This window comes from Globicephala melas, chromosome 13, assembly GCF_963455315.2.
Source record: "Globicephala melas chromosome 13, mGloMel1.2, whole genome shotgun sequence".
Lineage (NCBI taxonomy): Eukaryota > Metazoa > Chordata > Mammalia > Artiodactyla > Delphinidae > Globicephala > Globicephala melas.
In genome coordinates this window covers 72,014,006-72,032,993 of record NC_083326.1, presented here as the reverse complement: position 1 = coordinate 72,032,993, position 18,988 = coordinate 72,014,006, and the positions used below count along the sequence as shown (strand labels likewise).

The 18,988-nt window shown below is 43.8% G+C and overlaps 1 protein-coding gene across 2 annotated transcripts in view; it reads left to right on the top strand.

Annotated features, from left to right (window-relative positions):
• The window catches only part of SVOP (SV2 related protein), an 85,391-nt gene continuing 66,403 nt past the window's right edge, over window positions 1-18,988 (top strand). For both annotated transcript variants that reach the window (XR_009566348.1, XM_030860634.2), the window contains exon 1: window positions 1-255. Coding sequence is in view for 1 of the 2 variants with exons in the window: in XM_030860634.2 (XP_030716494.1) it covers window positions 221-255 (35 nt within the window). In the remaining variant the exon portion in view is untranslated. The remainder of the gene's footprint in view (window positions 256-18,988) is intronic.

Genomic DNA, 18,988 nt, shown 5'->3' with positions numbered 1-18,988 from the left:
GCCCTTCACCTCCTCTTCTCCGCCCACTCTCGCCGCGGTCTCCTGGCGGCGGCGGCTTTGTCTCTTGGGCTGGCCCCTGGCGGCTCCCTCCCCGGAACAGCTGCCACCGAGGGAGGAAGCCGCGCGGTCCAGAGCCCTAGTGCTGAAGCCCCCGAGCCCTCGTCATCCACCACCACCATGTAAGGGCCATGAAAAGGGCTCGTCCTGGCGCAGCGCGGACATGGAGGAGGACTTATTCCAGCTAAGGCAGCTGCCGTGAGTATCCTGGGGGCGAGTGAGACGCAGACAGGTTTTCCTTTTTTAAAGGAAAACCTGCAGAGGGGCGTCTCAGCGTGGCTTCCTGAATTTAAAGGGAACTGTTTCAGAGGAGAGAATTAGGCCTGGAGGAGACAAGCCATTTTCCTACCCCATCAGCTCAGCATCTGTATCTCTGACTCAGTTCGATTTTTCAGATCCGTCGGAATCTTATGGGGACCTACCCATGTTATGTTTTCCCTTATAATGGCTCTCAATCCTAAAGGCATTTTGAGGTCTGTGTTTTAAGAAAGCGTTAGCTGCTGTTTTGAGATGCGGACTGAATTGATGAGTCCATGCAATGACATCGGTCCTTTCCAGTCCTTATCCTATGCTGTGAAATTCCTAATTTTCCTGCAAGGTCTTTTAGAAGGGAATGATACTGATGTTGCAAACTGGTTTCTAAAAAGCAGGGATTCCTTCCTAGAGAGGAGGCTTCTGCAAAGTCTTGTTGTTTATGAAGTGTGTGAATGAGAGGGCTGTGCATCGTTGCTGAAACCTCTTGCCTTCTGAATGAACGGCTTTTGTAACAGCTAGCTAGAGTGAGACTCACTGTCGGCTCTCCTTGGGAACTCAGGAATACCCTGCTTAGAGGATTGGAATTTTTCAGGGATGCCAAATTTGCTCTGAAAATCTTGGGGGAATACAATCAAGCGTGGCAAGTATAGGGAGCTTGTAAAGGGGCTTCCAAATGTCTCCTACCACGAGCTGATGGTGATTTGTTAAGCAAATTCCAAGAGTATGAGATGGGACATTAAAAAGAACATTAATGGGGGTTTTGTTTTAATTTTTAGAAGTACTAGCCATTTGGATGGTAAAACTAGACACCATTTGGAATTGTTGGAAAGGGTACATTGTTGTTAGTATGTGTGTATTTTCTTGACTTAAATGTTTTTTTCTGTCTAAGCCACTGAGGAATTCTCCCAAGTGACTTTTAGCGTGACTGATACAGCTCTCTGAAGCTATAAGTACTGAAGGGTATTGTAGTGTCTGCTTCTCAATCAGTATAAAATTAATTTTCATTAATATTTTTAATTAATTAAATTTTTACTTTTAAGCTTTTATTAATTGATCCTCAAATAGCATATCTTATGTAACACAGCATTATTTCACAAATGCTAAAGGACACTCAGTTATAATATCCAAAGCTGATGTGTGAATACATAAAAATGTACATATCTGAGTGCAGATATCTCAAGGAAAACATACCACGTTCATTGAAAATAAATATCATGTTTAATATTATCATATTATCTATGATAATAATATTATCATATTATCTCTAAATAAAAAATAATTCAGAAACTAAAATATGAAATTTGGTACTCAGAATAAGAATACATATTGGAACTGCAGTTTTACTGGGATAAATTTTCAAATGCTGTCAGAGCATGTGAACTTTGCAAATTACTCAAAGATTCATGTATATTTAATCTAATATATAGACATGACACTAGAATGACAATTCCTTCCTTAATTTAAAAAAGTAAAATTAATAAGAATTTTTTACTTCAGCTTTAAATTAATTTAGTTTTTATACTAATATATAATATAATGTACTAATATAATATATAGATAGGGAAAATAAAGTTCAAAAAGAAGCACAAAAATAAAAGTAAGTCTCTCTCTTCCCAAACCCCAGTGTTAAGTTTCTTGATTATTTTTCAGATTTTTATACACATAAATACATATAATATCTATTAGAGAGGCCACATTGTATGCTGGTTAAGAGCACTGACTCTTGAGAAGACAGACTTGGCTTCAAATGCTGACTGTGCCACTTCCTGGCTGTGTGACTTCGAGCAAGTGACTTAACCTTTCTGAGACTCAGTTTCCTTAGCCATAAAATGGGAATCATAATAGTACTTGATTCAGAGGGTTATGGGGAAGATCAAATGAGATAATGTGTGCTAATGCCTGGCAGATACAAAGAAGTCACACATATTAACTATTATTATTATGACATCTGAAAAAGAATTTATAAAAACAAAATCTGTAGACTCTTTATGCTGGACTCCCCCAAAATGTAATCTGCAAACCCCAAAGTACATTTGAATGATGTTAAAATTAGCCCTGAAATATGTTAACCTCCATTTATAAAAAAGAATAGAAGAAAAGGAGCAGCCGTGTGAATCTGAGTGGGTTACACATCACGACATAGGTGTTTTTTAAACCACACCCTATATATATTATTCACAGATTGCTGGCAACAGACTGCCTGAGAGCAATATGGATTTTTAAAAAATCAGAGTGCCTTGTAGAGGGTGGGCAAGAGTGGACCTTGGAACAGGCTCAGTCCCGCAGGAGGCCAAGTGTTAATAGATTACAAGCTGCTAAGTAGTTAACAGGGTCAGGGGAGGGGGAAGAGGGATGAGGGTGTCTAAGAAATAGTCCTTTCCTGCTGTTAGAGGCACCTTCACACAGCTCTAGGATGGGTCATTTGAGACCACAAACAACCTCTGCCTTTCACCTGCTGTCCACTCAGGCACAGGAGATTCAGAAAGCTGAGATTTTATATCTAGTTCTGCCTTACTGTGAGATCTTATGCAAGTCAGATTTTCCTGGGTCTCTCCTTTCTAGGATGATTTCTTGAAAGCAAGTTATGCAGACTACATTGATTGATTGATTGATTGACTCATTCATTCATTCAGTGATTTTCCTGGGTACCATCCTAGGTCAAGGGATTCTACAACCAAATAAGATACATGGTCTTTGCCCTCAAGGAGCTCACAGTCTAGAGCTTCAATGTCCAATACAGTAGCCACTAGCCACATGTGGCTATTTAAATTTAAATTATGTAATTAGTATGTGAAATAATTTTCATATATAATACACAATATAAAATTTGACTTATAAGTAAAGTAGGTGGTGTTTGAAAAATCCGTTCCTCGGTTGCCTTAGCCACATTTCAAGTGCTCAGTAGCTACATGTGGCCAGTGGCTGCTGTAGTTGCGTTGTGACAGCATGGGTCCAAAACATTTCCGGAACTGCAGAAGGTTCTGTTGGACAGCACTGGTTCGATGGGAGAAGCGGATGTAGAGCACACAATTGCACAATAATTATGAGAATTGTTTTAAGGGCTACAAAGGACAAGTGCATGATGCAACAAGAGTAGTTCTAGATAGCGGAGGGGAGAATCAGAGAAGGCTTCCTGGAGGAAGTGACCTTGGAGCTGAACCCCCAGACATGTGTAGGAGTCAGCCAGAGAAAGAGATAGGATGGAGCATTTCAAATAGAGGGAATTGTGTGTGGGAAAAGCTCGCAATCAGGCCAGTGGAGCTTCACGAGCAAGTGGCGTGAGGGAAGGATGCAGAGGATGGCAGGGACCCGGCCACACAGGGCCCTGGAGTGAGGACAAGAAATTGGAACTTCATCCTGTGTTTGCTCAATCCACTCTCCCTCCTTTCTTACCAACCCCGTCTTTCAAGACTGAGCTTAAGTCCATCACCTCCATGAATCTCCTGGGCTTCAGCAGCAGCAGGGGTAAAAGTGTGGACTCTTGAGTCAGGCAGATCTGGGTTCAAACCCTGGCTCTGCCACTTAGCATCTGGGTGGCCTTGGACTAATGACTTCATCTCCCCAAGGTTGGGTGCTCATCGGTAAAGTTGGGATAATGGCGGTATCTGCATGGCAGGGCTGTTGTGAGAATGAGGGACGTCACCACTGGGAAGCTCCCAGTACAGTGGCTGGCTCTACGTAAGGGCTCAACCAGTGGTGCTGGTGTTTTTTGTCTTCCTGACTCTGGACTTGTTTCCCTTATCCTCCAGCTTATTCAGGTAGCAGAGTACCTAGAAGCCATGGTCTCCTTTTCAGAAGACTAAGGAATGACCTAATGCTAGCTCATGGAAGCACATGTCCAAACTTGAACTCCTGATCTCTCCTGCACTCTGCTCCTCTTTCAGCCTCACCCATACCAGTTGATGTAACTCTGTCCATCCCATTTGGAGTCAATTTTGACCCCTCTTTCCCTCTCATATTTCACTTCAATCCATCGGGAGATTCTACTGGTCCTGCCTTTGAGCTACATCTAAACTCCTACCACTTCTCTCCACCTCTACTGCTAGTCCTTGGTTCAAGCCTCCATCACCTCTCACCTGGGTTAATTCCAGTGGTCATCTTTCTGGTCCTCCTGTTCCTGCCCTTGTCTCCCTACAGCCCATTCTCAACACAGCACCAGAGGGATTCTTTAAAAGTCAGGTCACATCCTTCCTCTGTTCAAAACCCTCCAGGGCTCTTCTCCTCTCCCACCCCCTCGTGCAGCCATTCTATCTCCTTGTTTTGCCTCAAACACACCATGTAGGCTTCTGCCCCAGGACCCACTGTTCTCTCTACCTAGAAAGCTCTTCTGCAGAGTATCTGCTTCACCTTTGTCAAGTCTCAAATGCCACCATCTCACCAAAGCCTACCCTGACCACCTCCTTAAAATTTGCAGCCCTCTCTCACAGCCATTAGGATGGCAACTACCAAAAATAAATAAAAATAACAGGTGTTGGTGAGGATGTGGGGAAATTGGAATTCTTACACACTGACTGTTGGCGAGAGTCACAAATGGTGCAGCCTCCATGGAAAACAGTAGGGTGGTTCCTCAAAAAATTAAAAATAGAATTACCATATGACCCAGCAATTCCACTTCTGGGTATATACCCACAAAAGAATTGAAAGCAGAGTACTGAGGAGATATCTGTACAGCCAATGTCATAGCAGCATTATTTGCAATAGCCAAAAGGTGGAAGCAGCCCAAGTGTCCCTTCATGGATGAGTGGATAAACAAATGTGGTCTATCCATACAGTGGAATATTGTTTAGTCTGAAAAAGGAGGGAAATGCTGACACGTGCTACAACATGGATAAACCTTGAGGACATTATGCTAAGTGAAATAAGCCAGACACCAAAGGACAGCTGGTGTATGATTCCACTATATGCGGTTCCTAAAGTAATCAAATTCATGGAGACATAAAGTCGAATGGCCAGAGGCTGGCGAAGTGGAGTAGGGGGATCTGCGTAGTGGGTACAGAGTTTCAGTTTTACAAGAGGAAAAGAGTTCTGTGGATGGACAGTGGTAATTGTTGTGCAACATTGTGAATACAGTTAATACCACTGAACTGTACTCTTTAAAAACATGGTTAAAATGATAAATTTTATCTTATGTGTATTTTACCATAATTGAAAAAAATTGCAGCCCGTTTCCCCCATCTTCCAGACCGTGTTCAGCTTTTTCTTTTTTTATAGCACTTATCACCTACTAACGTACCATGTAATTTGCTTACTTATTGTTTAGTGTCTGTCTTTACTTACTAGTGTGAAAGCTTCACACACGGCGGGGGTCTAATGTATCCCAAGAAGGTGGGGCATTGCCTAGATTCCATCTGATACTGGAGTTCAGTATAGACCAGGCCAAAGGATTAAATAAAAACTGTATGAGGGCTTCCCTGGTGGCGCAGTGGTTGAGAGTCCGCCTGCCGATGCAGGCGACGCGGGTTCGTGCCCCGGTCCGGGAGGATCCCACATGCCGCGGAGCGGCTGGGCCCGTGAGCCATGGCCGCTGAGCCTGTGCGTCCGGAGCCTGTGCTCCGCAATGGGAGAGGCCACAACAGTGAGAGGCCCGCGTACCGCAAAAACAACAACAACAACAACAACAAAAACTGTATGAATGAAAAAATCAGAAAAATCTGTCCATCAGCTTAATCATTCTCCTTAACAGTGGGGGCCACCATTATTAAGTTTTAGCAGCTAAAGCACTGAGTCCCCATGGAAAGATCACACATAACCTTGTTTCATCCTATTTGCCGTTCTGCTTCCCCATCCCCTTCCATTAAATCAGGGAGGTTGAGAGAATGCAGTTTGACTTACTGATTACATGACTACGTTCTTGAAACTGTCCCAGGCAAGTTCTTTGTGCCCATAAGGATTCATTCTTGGTTCTAGGGAAGGAACTGGAAGCAGGTTTTGTTTCCTCTAAATGAGGAGACTGCTGCACAGAGACAGGACCAGAGTAGGCGGCTAAGGCACACGTGGGGCTTCATGTTGGCTCCCATCCCCCTGAGGCTCATCGGGGCAAAAGGAAGGGATTCCTGGCCAAGGAGGAGAGATGGGAGTTTCATTGTCACCCACCTCAGGCAAAAAGTAGGGAGTTATTGTAATAGCCTAGGAATCCTCAAGGTTAACCCACCACAGGCTTTTAAAAACTCAAGCTCCCTACAGCTCAGTAACAAAAAACCAAACAACCGAATCCAAAAATGGGCAGAAGACCTAAACAGACATTCCTCCAAAGAAGACATACAGATGGCCAATAGGCACATGAAAAGATGCTCAGCATTGCTAATTAGTAGAGAAATGCAAATCAAAACTACGATGAGGGGACTTCCCTGGCAGTCCAGTGGTTAAGACTCCGAGCTTCCAATACAGGGGGCGTGGGTTCGATCCCTGGTCGGGGAACTAAGATCCCACATGCTAAGCAGCAAAATAAATAAATAAATGAAAATAAAGATAATACTAAGTTTCTTAAAGCAAACCAAAACAAAACAAAAAAACTACAGTGAGGTATTCACACGGTCAGAATGGCCATCATCAAAAAGTCTACAAATAACAAATGCTGGAGAGGGTGTGGAGAAAAGGGAACCCTCCTACATTGTTGGTAGGACTATACATTGGTGCAGCCACTCTGGAGAACAGTATGGAGGTTCCTTAAAAAACTAAAAATAGAGTTACCATATGATCCTGCAATCCCACTCCTGGGCGTATACACAGAGAAAACCATAATTCGAAAAGATACATGTACCCCAATGTTCATAGCAGCACTATTTACAATAGCCAAGACATGGAAATAACTTAAGTGTCCATCGATAGATGAATGGATAAAGAAGATGTGGTGTATATATACAAATTTGAATATTACTCAGGCATTAAAAAGGAATGAAATAATGCCATTTGCAGCAACGTGGATGGACCTAGAGATTATCATACTAAGCAAAGTAAGTCAGAAGGAGAAATACAAATACCATATGATATCACTTAGATGTGGAATCTAAAATATGATAGAAATGAACTTATTTGCAAAACAAAAACAGACTCAGAGACATAGAAAACAAACTTACGGTTACCAAAGGGGAAAGGGAGTGGGGGAGAAATAAATTAGGAGTTTGGCATTAGCAGATACACACTACTGTATATGAAATAGATAAACAAGGTCCTACTGTATAGCACAGGGAACTATATTCAATGTCCTGTAATGAACCGTAATGGAAAAAATATGAAAAAGAATATGTGTATATATGTATAAGTGAATCACTTTGCTGTACACCAGAAACTAACACAACATTGTAAATCAACTATACTTCAATTAAAAAAAAAAAAAACAACTCTCAGGCTCAAAGCTGCTCACACCCCATCATTTCAAACACATGCCGGCCAGCTTCACCTCTAGGGAATATGTGTTTCAGTGACTTAAGTGGAACAGTCTGGAGGCCAAAGAAAGAAAGTCTCCTTGCAAAGAGGCCATTGCTTAGGTGGTCTTAGGCCTTAGAGAGAGTTGTTCAAGGGCCTACTGACCCTGACAGTGGCTTTACAGCCCAGCCAAGCTCTTGTCTGGGCTGTCTAAAAGAATAACAGATCTGAATGTGAATCATTATGTGATCTTGGGCAATTCATTTAACTTCCCTGAGACATAAGAGGGTGCCTGGGCCACCTTCAAGGGCATTTTTGGCTTTTTAAGAAAATATTTATTTATTTGATTTTATTTTGGCTGCGCCTGGTCTTAGTTGCAGCACACGGGATCTTCGTTGAGGCATGCAGACTTCTTAGTTGTGGCATGCATGCAGGATCTAGTTCCCCGACCAGGGATCAAACCCAGGCCCCCTGCATTGGGAGCGTGGAGTCTTACCCACTGGACCACCAGGGAAGTCCCCATTTTTGGCTTTAAAAGACTGTGATCCTAAGCTCTCTAGATGGATGTGCCTGGTACCATCTGGCTTATGGTGATTATTCTGGTGTCATTATTAAGAGCATCTCTTCCTTAAACATGGGGTTTGTAACCTCAACGCTGTTCACATTTTAGACCAGATGACACTTTGTCATGAGGGGCTGTCCTAGACATTATAGGATGTTTAGCAGCATCCCTGGCCTCTACCCACAGGATGTCACAACCACCAACTGCCCCTCCAAGTTGTGACAATCAAAACTGTCTCCAGACATTGCCGGTGTCTCCTGGGAGACTGAATGGCTGCCCCATTGAGAACCACTGCTTGTTGAATGAAGGAGTGGATAAATAAGTTGCAAAGACAAACTGCCTGGAAAGTTGTCCCCCAGGCTTTCAGTTCCCCCTGTTAGAAGTTACCCATCCCCCCACTGAGGCCACATCACAGAATGATTAAGTGTGTGGCCTCTCTGCTCAAGTAGACCTGGATTTGAATTCTGACTTTCCTGCTGACTTGGAAGGTAACCTTGGGCAAGTTACTTTTCTTCTCCGGGCCTCAGTTTCATCATCTGTAAAGTGGGGATAGTAATAGCGTCCACCTCACAGGGCATAAGGCTTATAAAATACTTAGTGGAGCTCCCAGCACGTGGTGAGGGCTTAACAAATTTTAACTATTATTTATTTGTGTTCATTGCCTTTTGTCTAGAATATAAGCTGTTGGTCCATTATCCAGGGAACAAGCTCAAAGCTATTCAGGTCAATGGGGGGTGGCAGGAAAATACAAAAAAATAAAATCCACAGAGAACTATATTTTCCATTAATTATAGACTTATAGACATTCAGGAACGGAAAGGACCTTAAAAGTCATCACTCCAACCCCTTATACCTCATATTCTCAATTCCACGCAAGAGGGGATCCAAGTGGTGGCTTCTAAACATCTGTGGCCACCATCAACATCTTATTAAAATTCAGATTCATGGGCCCTGCTCTGCAGAGATGCAAAAGCTTTAGGTCTGGAGAATGGCCAGGAATCGGCATTGTAATTGGTTCCCTAGCGGGTACTCTTGGCCTCAGAGGAACATCTGCTACTGGTTAAGATCATGGGTTCTGGAGCTACTCAGGCCAGGAACCTAGGATACTATATACACTCTAGGGGACTTGGACCAGAGCCTCAGTTTACTTGTCTATAAACTGGGGATATTAATAACCCTCCCTCCTAGGGTTGCTGAAGAGATTATATAAGATATACATATGCTAGGGACTTCCCTGGCGGTCCAGTGGTTATGACTCCATGCTTCCAATGGAGGTGGTGTGGGTTCGATCCCTGGTCGGGGAACTGAGGTCCCATATGCCATGCAGCGGCAGCCAAAAAATAAACAACAACAATGTGACTAAACCAGCCAAGATGACTAAATATAATGCCACAAAAACTCAAAAAAAGATATATATGCTATCTATATATTTACTGTATATAATTATATATAGCATTTAGGCTTGCCCTTGGCATGCTGAGTGCTACGTATTAAACATCATTACTCCTGAGTCCATACACGTGGACACCTGCCTTTCCTAGACCTTTCATGAAGGGGAGCCCACTACCATCTAAAGCAGCCTTTTTCATCTCTGGACTTCTCTACCTGAGAAGCCTCCTTATATTTTGTTGAAATCTGTTTCCCTCTTTATATCCAGCAGTTCAAGCTCTATCCTCAGGGTCCAACTTGCACAAGCACCTTCTTTCACATGCCAGAAGTTCACATATTGGAAGACAGAGGTTCAGCCCCTGAGAAGACTCTAACCAAATCAGACTGATCAGCGAGTCCCCAGGTCTTATCCTGAAGGAGACAAAGCAAGTCCATTTGTCAGTGACCCTGGCAGTTTCTCTGCTCCAGGCCCACAGCATCTAACCCCATTTGTCAGTAGGTTTCAGATTCTAAAGAAGTCCCCGTGTGATGTAGCTGAGTACCTGGGACGGAGCTAAGGGGCGCTGGTCATCAGTTTTGTTTTGTTTTGTTTTGTTTTGTTGCGATACGCGGGCCTCTCACTGCTGTGGCCTCTCCCGCTGCGGAGCACAGGCTCTGGACGCACAGGCTCAGCGGCCATGGCTCACGGGCCCAGCAGCTCCGCGGCATGTGGGATCTTCCTGGACCTGGGCACGAACCCGCGTCCCCTGCATCGGCAGGCGGACTCTCAACCACTGCGCCACCAGGGAAGCCCTGGTCATCAGTTTTGTTGACTGAGTTCCCCAAATCTGAGGACACTTGTTATAACTCGGCCCTTTGCTGTTTAGCTTTGCAGATGGGCCTCCCTGGTCCGAGCCAGCATCACTTCTCACTCAGCTGACCACACAGTCTCCCTGCTTTCTCTCCCCATCTTTGTGTGTTAATCAGGCTTTTTATTTTCTCTGTTCTGATGTTTTGACATCTTAGGGCCTCAAAGGTCCTGGAGGGCACTCCCCTCCCAGGGTTAATTAATAAATAACTCACCCGCCAGTGTACTTTTCATGTGCAAACCAAGCAATCCAGACCCATTAATCCACCTGCCCTAATCACTCCACAGCCAAATCCCAGACAACTGGAGACAGTCCCTAGGCTCAGAGCCTGGAGAAATTACTCAGACGAGCCAGTCCTCAGCCTGGTGACCCTGCGTCACCTTTTCCTTCCTATGGAAACCACAATAAAGACTCTTGCCCACATTTTCCCCTCACTCTTGCCCCGTTATTGACCCTGGTGCTTTCCCATTTGGCTTCCCAGGTGTGGTGTACCCCCTCTTCTTGGAATCTGTGAGTATAACAGAGTCTAATCTTTTCAAAGGCAGTTGTCTCCCGATCTGTTTGCCTTGCCACACCTAAATAATAATAAAACCTGTATTTTAGGGACTTCCCTGGCAGTGCAGTGGTTAAGACTGTGCCCTTCCAATTCAGGGGGCACGGGTTCGATCACTGGTCAGGGAACTAAGATCCCACATACTGCGGGGCCAATAAATAAATAAAAGTGTGACACACAAAAACATTTTTTAAAACCTATATTTTAAAACAGTCTCCCCAATCTATTCCTCTTCTTGTAGAAAAATGTGCCTGAACGATCTTCCCTAACTCAACTCTGATCATCTTCCACTGTGTCACCCCTACTTGAAAGCTTTCAGTGGCATCCCATTGGTCTTAGGATAGCATGAAAAATCCTCCCTGTGGTCTCCAGAGCTCTCTATAATTCAGCCTGACCTCTACTCCTCGGTCCTACCTCTGGGCCTTTGCACTGGCTGTTCTCTCTCCTCCTCCCCTGTCTGTGTGGGACTCTCCTGGTTCTCAGACCTCAGGGAAGTCTAACCTGACTACTCTTCCCTCCAATCATTCTCTATCCTGACTACTCTTCCCTCCAGTCATTCTCTATTCCCTGTCTGTTTCCCTCTCAAGATTCATTGATTTGCAGATGTATAATGATTTCTTGTTACTAGTACATTAACCATCTTCCCAGCTAGGGCATCCCAGCTAGGGCATTCCCAGCTGGGACTTCCGGAGGGCAGGTGTATTTTATCTCCTATTGTATCCCAGCCTTCAGCCCATAGTCAGCACTCAATAAACTTATTAAAATACTGAAGAATGATGGGGCCAGGCTCTTTGAGATGTTCTGTTAACTCCTTTAGTCTCCATGGCAACCCCGTGAGATAGGAATTACCATTTCCCTTCTCCCAGCAGGAAACTGAGACCCAGAGAAGTAAAGTAACCTAACCTCATAGCTACTGAATGGGGTGGGCAGGAGATTCACACCCAAATCAGTCTGTCTGCAGAGTGGGGCTCTTCTTTCTATGACAATCCCCCTCTCTTCAGACAGTAAATGCTACCCTGTAATAGTCACACTTAGGTACAAGCTTCCTTTTCAGTCTGATAGATTCACGAACTCAGGGAATAAGTATCCAGAAGCTGAGATGAAAAGAAATCAAGCCTTTACCCTAATCAAGTCTCAGACCCTAACTGAAGGTACGGAGGTGAATTACATCATGGTACAAGCGAGGTCTTTGGGTTGACAGCCATTTCCTCAAGCTCTTATCTTCTTTCAATAGCAAAATTATGTAAAACAATGTTCCCTGCTACTTTGGTAAATGATATGCTATATATACACAACAAATGCCAAGAAATTAGCCAGCTTGTTTGGAAGCCCTCCTATATTTAACATATGCCACTGCTATTTTCTTTTTCTGTCTTATTACTTTTTTTTTTCCCTTGGGAAATCTTGGCTCCTGTAGCTGAGAACTGCTTTCAGGAACCCAGCCGATTCAAAATGTAGTCTGGCTTTCGGACTATAATTTCATGTCAGAGGTCTCTCTTTACATTCGTCTTAAAACAAGTTGTAATAAATAAAGGGCCCTGGCTTCTAGTGAATTGCCAGAGAAGGAAGGTGAACACATCCTGGTTTAAAACTCCAGGGAGCTAAGCCATTTTCTCAAAGTCGAATTTCACAAAGGTCAGTGTACTCCACGCTCAAGGCAGAAAGGTGACTTGAACCAAGCTGGGTTGGAGGAAAGCCAATATTGACACCGTGCCCCTCAGTTTCCCGTTCATCAATCTCAGTTAATCTTCACGGCCGTCCTGCAAACCTGTCCTCATCCCATTTCACAGCCGAACGAGTCTGTAACATGCTTAGCTGATGTTACAAGACCAACAAGAGCTCTGTGAATAGTCGCTATTGTGATTTATATTGATTATTTAACTAATAGATGTGCAGGTTAAAAAATTTACATGTTGCAGCGGGATCCAAAATGAAAAGTTAAAAAAAAAAATTTCTTTTCCTTAAAACTCCCCATTCCCATCCAATCCTCCTTCCCAGAAGCAACCAGTCTTAGGCTTCTTAAGTATCCTTCCAGAATGTTCGACCGTAGAAGCAAAAATATTCTTGAGCCCACTTGAACATGCACACAGATTCACTAGGGACCTGGTTAAAATGCAGATGCTGATTCAGTAGATCTGGGTCAGGGCCCGAGACTCAGCATTTCTACCACGTCCCTAGGGGAGGCTGGGGCCTCTGGTTCGAGACCACACTTAAGTCTTAGTACCGAGGACCTAGATCACGGGACCATAGTCTAGCACATTTAATAAGGAGCCCCAGCGGGAATTCCCTGGTGGTCCAGTGATGAGGACTCAGCACTCTCACTGCCGGAAGCCCAGGTTTGATACCCGGCTGAGGAACTAAGGTCCCGCAAGATGCAAACAAAAAAAAAAAAAAAAAAAAAATGAGCCCCAGCAATCTTTTCCTGTTGGTTCTTGCAACCAACGTGTGTGTGTGTTTAGTGTGTGTGTGTTTATTGTGTTAAAATATACATAATAAAATTTACCATTTCAACAATTTAACTTGTACAGTTAGCGGTATGAATTACGTTCACAATGTTGTGTTACCTTTCCCACCATCCATCTCCAGAATTTTCTTATCTTTTGCAACTGAAACTCTGTACCCATTAACCGCTAACTCCCCATTCCCCACCTCACCACCCCCCATCACCTGGTGACCACTGTTGTACTTTCTCTCTCTGTGAATTTGACTATTCTAGGCCCTCTCAGATAGGTGGACTCGTACAATAATTGTCCTTTCGTGCTGGGCTTATTTCACTTAGCACTATGTCTTCAAAGTACATCCATGTTGTAGCACGGGTCAGAATTTCCATCCTTTTTAAGACTGAATAATATTCCATTGTATGGATAGACCACACTTTGTTTCTCCATTCATCCACTGATGACCACTTAAGTTGTTTCCACCTTCGGCTAATGTGGTACAGATCAATATAAAAAAAATTTTTTTTAACATTTTCTTTAGTGGATGTGCCATCGTCTATCTAATTACTCCTTTCCTGAAGATTGTTTCTGGTTTGGTATCACCGCAGCAAAGCTGCAAGGAGTGTGCTAGCACCAGAAGAGACTACAGCAGAGTGGCTGGGAGCAGGGACACTGAAATCCAATGGCTTTGCCAAAGCCTAGACACTTACTGTGTGACCTTGGGCGAGCTCCCAGCCCCTCTGTGCTTGAGTGTCCTCATCTGTAAAAAGGGGACAATGAAAGTGGGAATAAATAAGATAATCGAGGCACAGTGCAAACACTAGACTTGACACGCGCAAGCCAGCAATCATATCTGCCATTATTTGTAGGGTAAATCGTTGCCTACTGTGCCTGTCCCCACAATGAACTGCCTGCAGAACGCATTCTGGGTGGGAGCTCAAAGCACTGAAAAATTTGAAAGATAACGCGGATTACCTTCCCAAAAGGTTGCAGTGGTCTCTATTAGTCACAGAAGGAAGCACAGAGCCTTGGACGGTCCTGGAGGAGAGGATGTGATGAGAGGGAGAGTGTCAGGCCACATAGCTATCTCCTTCTGTGACGTTACCTGCAGAGTCAAGGGCGAGCCATGCGCCTTCCCCTCACCCCTGAAAAGCCATTGATAATGCACATAAATGTTCATTTCCTTACTGCGCTTAATAATTCTCTACATTTCTATCTTCTACAAATACCTTGGGGGACTGTTTATGTTTTTGGGTTGGGAGGTTGCTTCCTGGGGACAGGGTGTCCTACTCCTTTGTCGTTCCCTCCCTGGAACCCACTTCGCTCCACCCCTTGGTGGCTTGCAGAGTTGAAATGTCACCCCCGCCCCCGCTAGCCTCTCACTTCATCAGGTTCGTTTTATTTGCAGCTTTTCTCACAATGTGCAGGAATATCTATGTAGTAATATATACATCCATGTGTATTATATTTAAATACATATTTATTTATATTTACAAATATATTTAGAAACATTAATTTATATATTGATCTATAAATGTATAATGTATAAATATTATATATAAATTTATAACTATATACAAATAAATATTTATATACGTATGTAATTATTTACATATAAAAATTACAAAATACATGTGGATATATACATAAAATTTTTTATTGAGGTATCGTTGATTTACAATATTATGTTGGTTTCAGGTGTACAACATAGTGATTGACAACTTTTAAAGGTTAGACTCCATTTATATTATTATAAAATATTGGCTGTATTCCCTGTGCTGTATAATATATCTGTGTTGCTTATCTATTTTATACATAGTAGTTTATATCTCAATCCCATACCCCTGTCTTGTCCCTACCCCCTTCCCTCTCCCCACTGGTAACCACTTGTTTGTCCTCTATATCCACAGGTCTGTTTCTTTTTTGTTACATTCACTAGTTTGTTTCATCTTTTAGATGCCACATATAAGTGATAACATACAGTATTTGTCTTTCTCTGTCAGATTTATTTCACTAAGAAGTAATAATATCCATGGCAGTGCTAAGGGTTGAGGGTTTGGGGCTTTTGGGGGGAGGGGGAATGGCAAAATACACATAAGATAAAATTTACCATTTTAACCATTTTTAAGAGGACAGTTCTGTGGCATTAAGTGCTTCACATTGTTGTGCAAACATCACTACCATCCATCTCCGGAAAGTTTTCATCTTCCCAAACTGAAACTGTACCTATTAAACACTAAGTCCCCATTCCTTCCTCTCCCAACCCCTGAAACCACCATTCTACTTTCTGTCTCTGAATTTGACTCCTCTAAGTATCTTATATAAGTGGAATCATGCAGTATTTGTCTTTTGGGGACTGGCATATTTCACTTATTAGCATGCCTTCATCCATATTATAGCATGTGTCAGAATTTCCCTCCTTTTTTGTTCCTGTTTTTTGTTTGTTTTTTGGCTGTGCAGCTTGTGGGATCTCAGTTCCCTCACCAGGGATTGAACCTGGGCCCTTGACCGTGAAAGCACGGAGACCTAACCACTGGACCACCAGGGAATTCCCCTTTCCCTTCCTTTTTGAAACTGAATAATATTCCATTTTATGTATAGACTGTATTTCGCTTGTCCACTCATCCACTGATGGACACCTGGGTTGTTTTCACCTTTGGGCTGTCGTGAATAGTGCTGCTGGGAACATGGACGTACATTCACAGTGTTGTACAAACTTCACCTCTATCTAATTCCGGAACATTTTCATCACCGCAAAAGGAAATTCTGTACCCATTAGGCAGTCACTCCCCATCCCTCTTTCCCCAGCCCCTGGCAACCACGGATCTGTTTTCTGTCTCTATGAAGTTGCTTCACATAAATGGAATCATACATGTGTGACTCTCTGTGTCTGGCTTCTTTCACTCAGCATCGTGTTTCAAGGTTCCTCTGTGTTGTAGCTTGTGACAGCGATTTGAGGACTTTTTACAGTAGTTATGCTGGAGGCTGCTCACAGAAGCTCTAGTGAGCAGATTGTGAAATATTCAGAACATCTCAGAGCCTGTTATTTAACCATTGAGAGCTTAAAATCGGTCACAGTGGGAGTATTTACCCCACAGATATTGGCAAATGCTACACATCAGTATGGTTTGGGGGCTTTGAGACTCAGTTTGTAGGCACTGGCTTCAGAGCATCCCCATAATCCCCATCCCTCCAGAGCTACCCCCAAATAAATTTTGGGGTGGCCAAAAACTTCGTTCGGATTTCCCCATGTTCTGCAAAGAACCCGAACGAACTTTTTGGCCAACACAATACATACTGTGAATAAAATGGTGCTCTTGCTGTAAAAGTGTTGCTTAAATGAAGCCCCAGATTCCAACTTCATGCCGGATAGCTAAGCCTAAGGCAGTCTGTCTCCTGGCCTTTGCTCCCAGGTGACACCTGCCTTCCAGCTGCAAAGGAAGCCCCAGCTCTGGACTGCAGGGACGTTTGTCTGAGTCCCGTGCCACGGGGGTTCTGGGCCTCTCGGGTGAGGAGCGTAAGCTGCAGGCACCCAGCTCAGCCAACAGAGTAGGAGCCTCCGCCCCTCAGCACTCGGGGTGGTGAAGGTGGGGTGGGCAGAATTGTTTGCCTGCCTCTAAGGCGCTAATTCGGTCGCTGGATCAGCCAGAGCAGCACCACCTGGGAACGTGCTGGAAATGCAAAATCTCAGTCTCCAACCGCGACTTTCTGAGTCACACCCTCTTGGAGTGGGGCCCCGACTTCTGTGTTGTGACCAGCCCCGCAGGGATTTCGAAGTTCTATCCAGCTCAAGAGCCCCTGCACAAATGTGACAACCTGAAGAGCTGTCAGCCAGGCTGGAATCGAGCTGTGCCTTTCTGTTCCTGCGCCAGGTCATGTCGTTATCCACTCTCTGGCAAGCCCACCCACACAGGGCAGCTGGGTTCGGGCTTCACAGTCATTCCCCAGACACAGGTGAATGCTCGCGAGAGGCGCTGATGCTTAGTGATTAGGACCCAGGGCTCTAATACCAAAGACATCCAGGCTGAAGCCTCAGTTCTTTCAAGCTGTGTGACCTCAGGCAAGTGTCTTAACCTCTCTGAGCATTTGTTTTCTCATCTGTACAATGGGGATAATAACATTAACTCATTCGTAGGTTGATCATCAGGGTAACTAACAGGAGATAATGTAAAAGGCATAGCTCTTAGCATTTAGTAAGTGCTCAATAAATAGCTGTATGGTTGGAGGGCTATTATTTGTAGCAGATACCCTTGGTGCCTGTCCAGATTCCCTTTACCAGATTGATCATCCCCCAGCTGCTGCCAATCATGGGTACTCACAGCTCACAGCTGCAGTCACCTCTGGAGGGTGTCCCTTGACTGAGGGGAGCCACTTCACCTGGGGATACCTGGGAAGTTATGCCTTCCATCCCTGGGGTGGCATGACTAGTGATTGACTGATTCGAGCCAAGCCCCCAGACCTCTGGGTGGGACAATCTCCATGGTACAATTCACACTCCAGAGCTCCCTGTGGATCACATTTCATACAATGGAACATTATCCAGCCTTTAAAAGGACGGAAATTCTGACACATGTAACAACGTGAATGAACCTTGAAGATGTTAATTGAAATAAGCCAATCACGAAAAGACAACTACTGTGTGATTCCACTTATGTGGGGTCCCTAGAGTAGTCAAATTCATAGAGGCAAAAAGTAGAATCGTTCTTGCCAGGGGCTGGTGGGAAAAGGGGATTGGAAGTTAGTGTTTAGTGGGTACGGAGTTTCAGTTTGGGAAGATGAAAAAGTTCTGGAAATGGACAGTGGTGATGGTTGCCCAATATTGTAAATGTATTTAATGCCACAGAACTCTACACTTAAACAGGGTTACAATGTTGAATTTAATGTTACGTGTATTTTACCACAGGTGAAAAAAAGAGAATCCCATTTTAGGATCTGCTTCTACGGAATTCGACCTATGACAAAACTGTTACACCTAATTTATAGCAGGGTAAACTGAGGCTCAGAGTGACTACAGGTATATCTTATGCTGTGGGGATGGTAATGGTCACCACGTCTCAGGGTTATTGTGAGGGTGAAGTCCAATAACGATGCCTGTAAAGAGCACTGATCAAGGAAGGGTATTAACGATGAAAATGTGAGAGAGAGAGACTGGAAAAGAGACATGGTGGCTTCAACTGAATTATGGTCAAATGTTGGCAATTTCATATGGTTCAACCTACTAGTAGTGTCTAGTCTTTAAGCTGGACAGCAGAATCAAAGACATTTCTGTCATCGTTATCTATTCAATCTTATATTCTTTAAATATTTCAAAATAAAAGATTTTGGATGGGGGGAATGGAGTAAATGGGGAGTAATGGAAGGGTTTGAATGGTATCCTGTCTTTGGCCAGAAACGCAAGGTTTTGATCAGACAGACCTGGGGGTGAACCCTGGCTCCATGCCTTTTTAGCTCTGTGACCAGGGGTAAGTCCTGTGACTTCTGGGGCCTCAGTTTTCTTATCTGTAAAATGGTGATAATAATA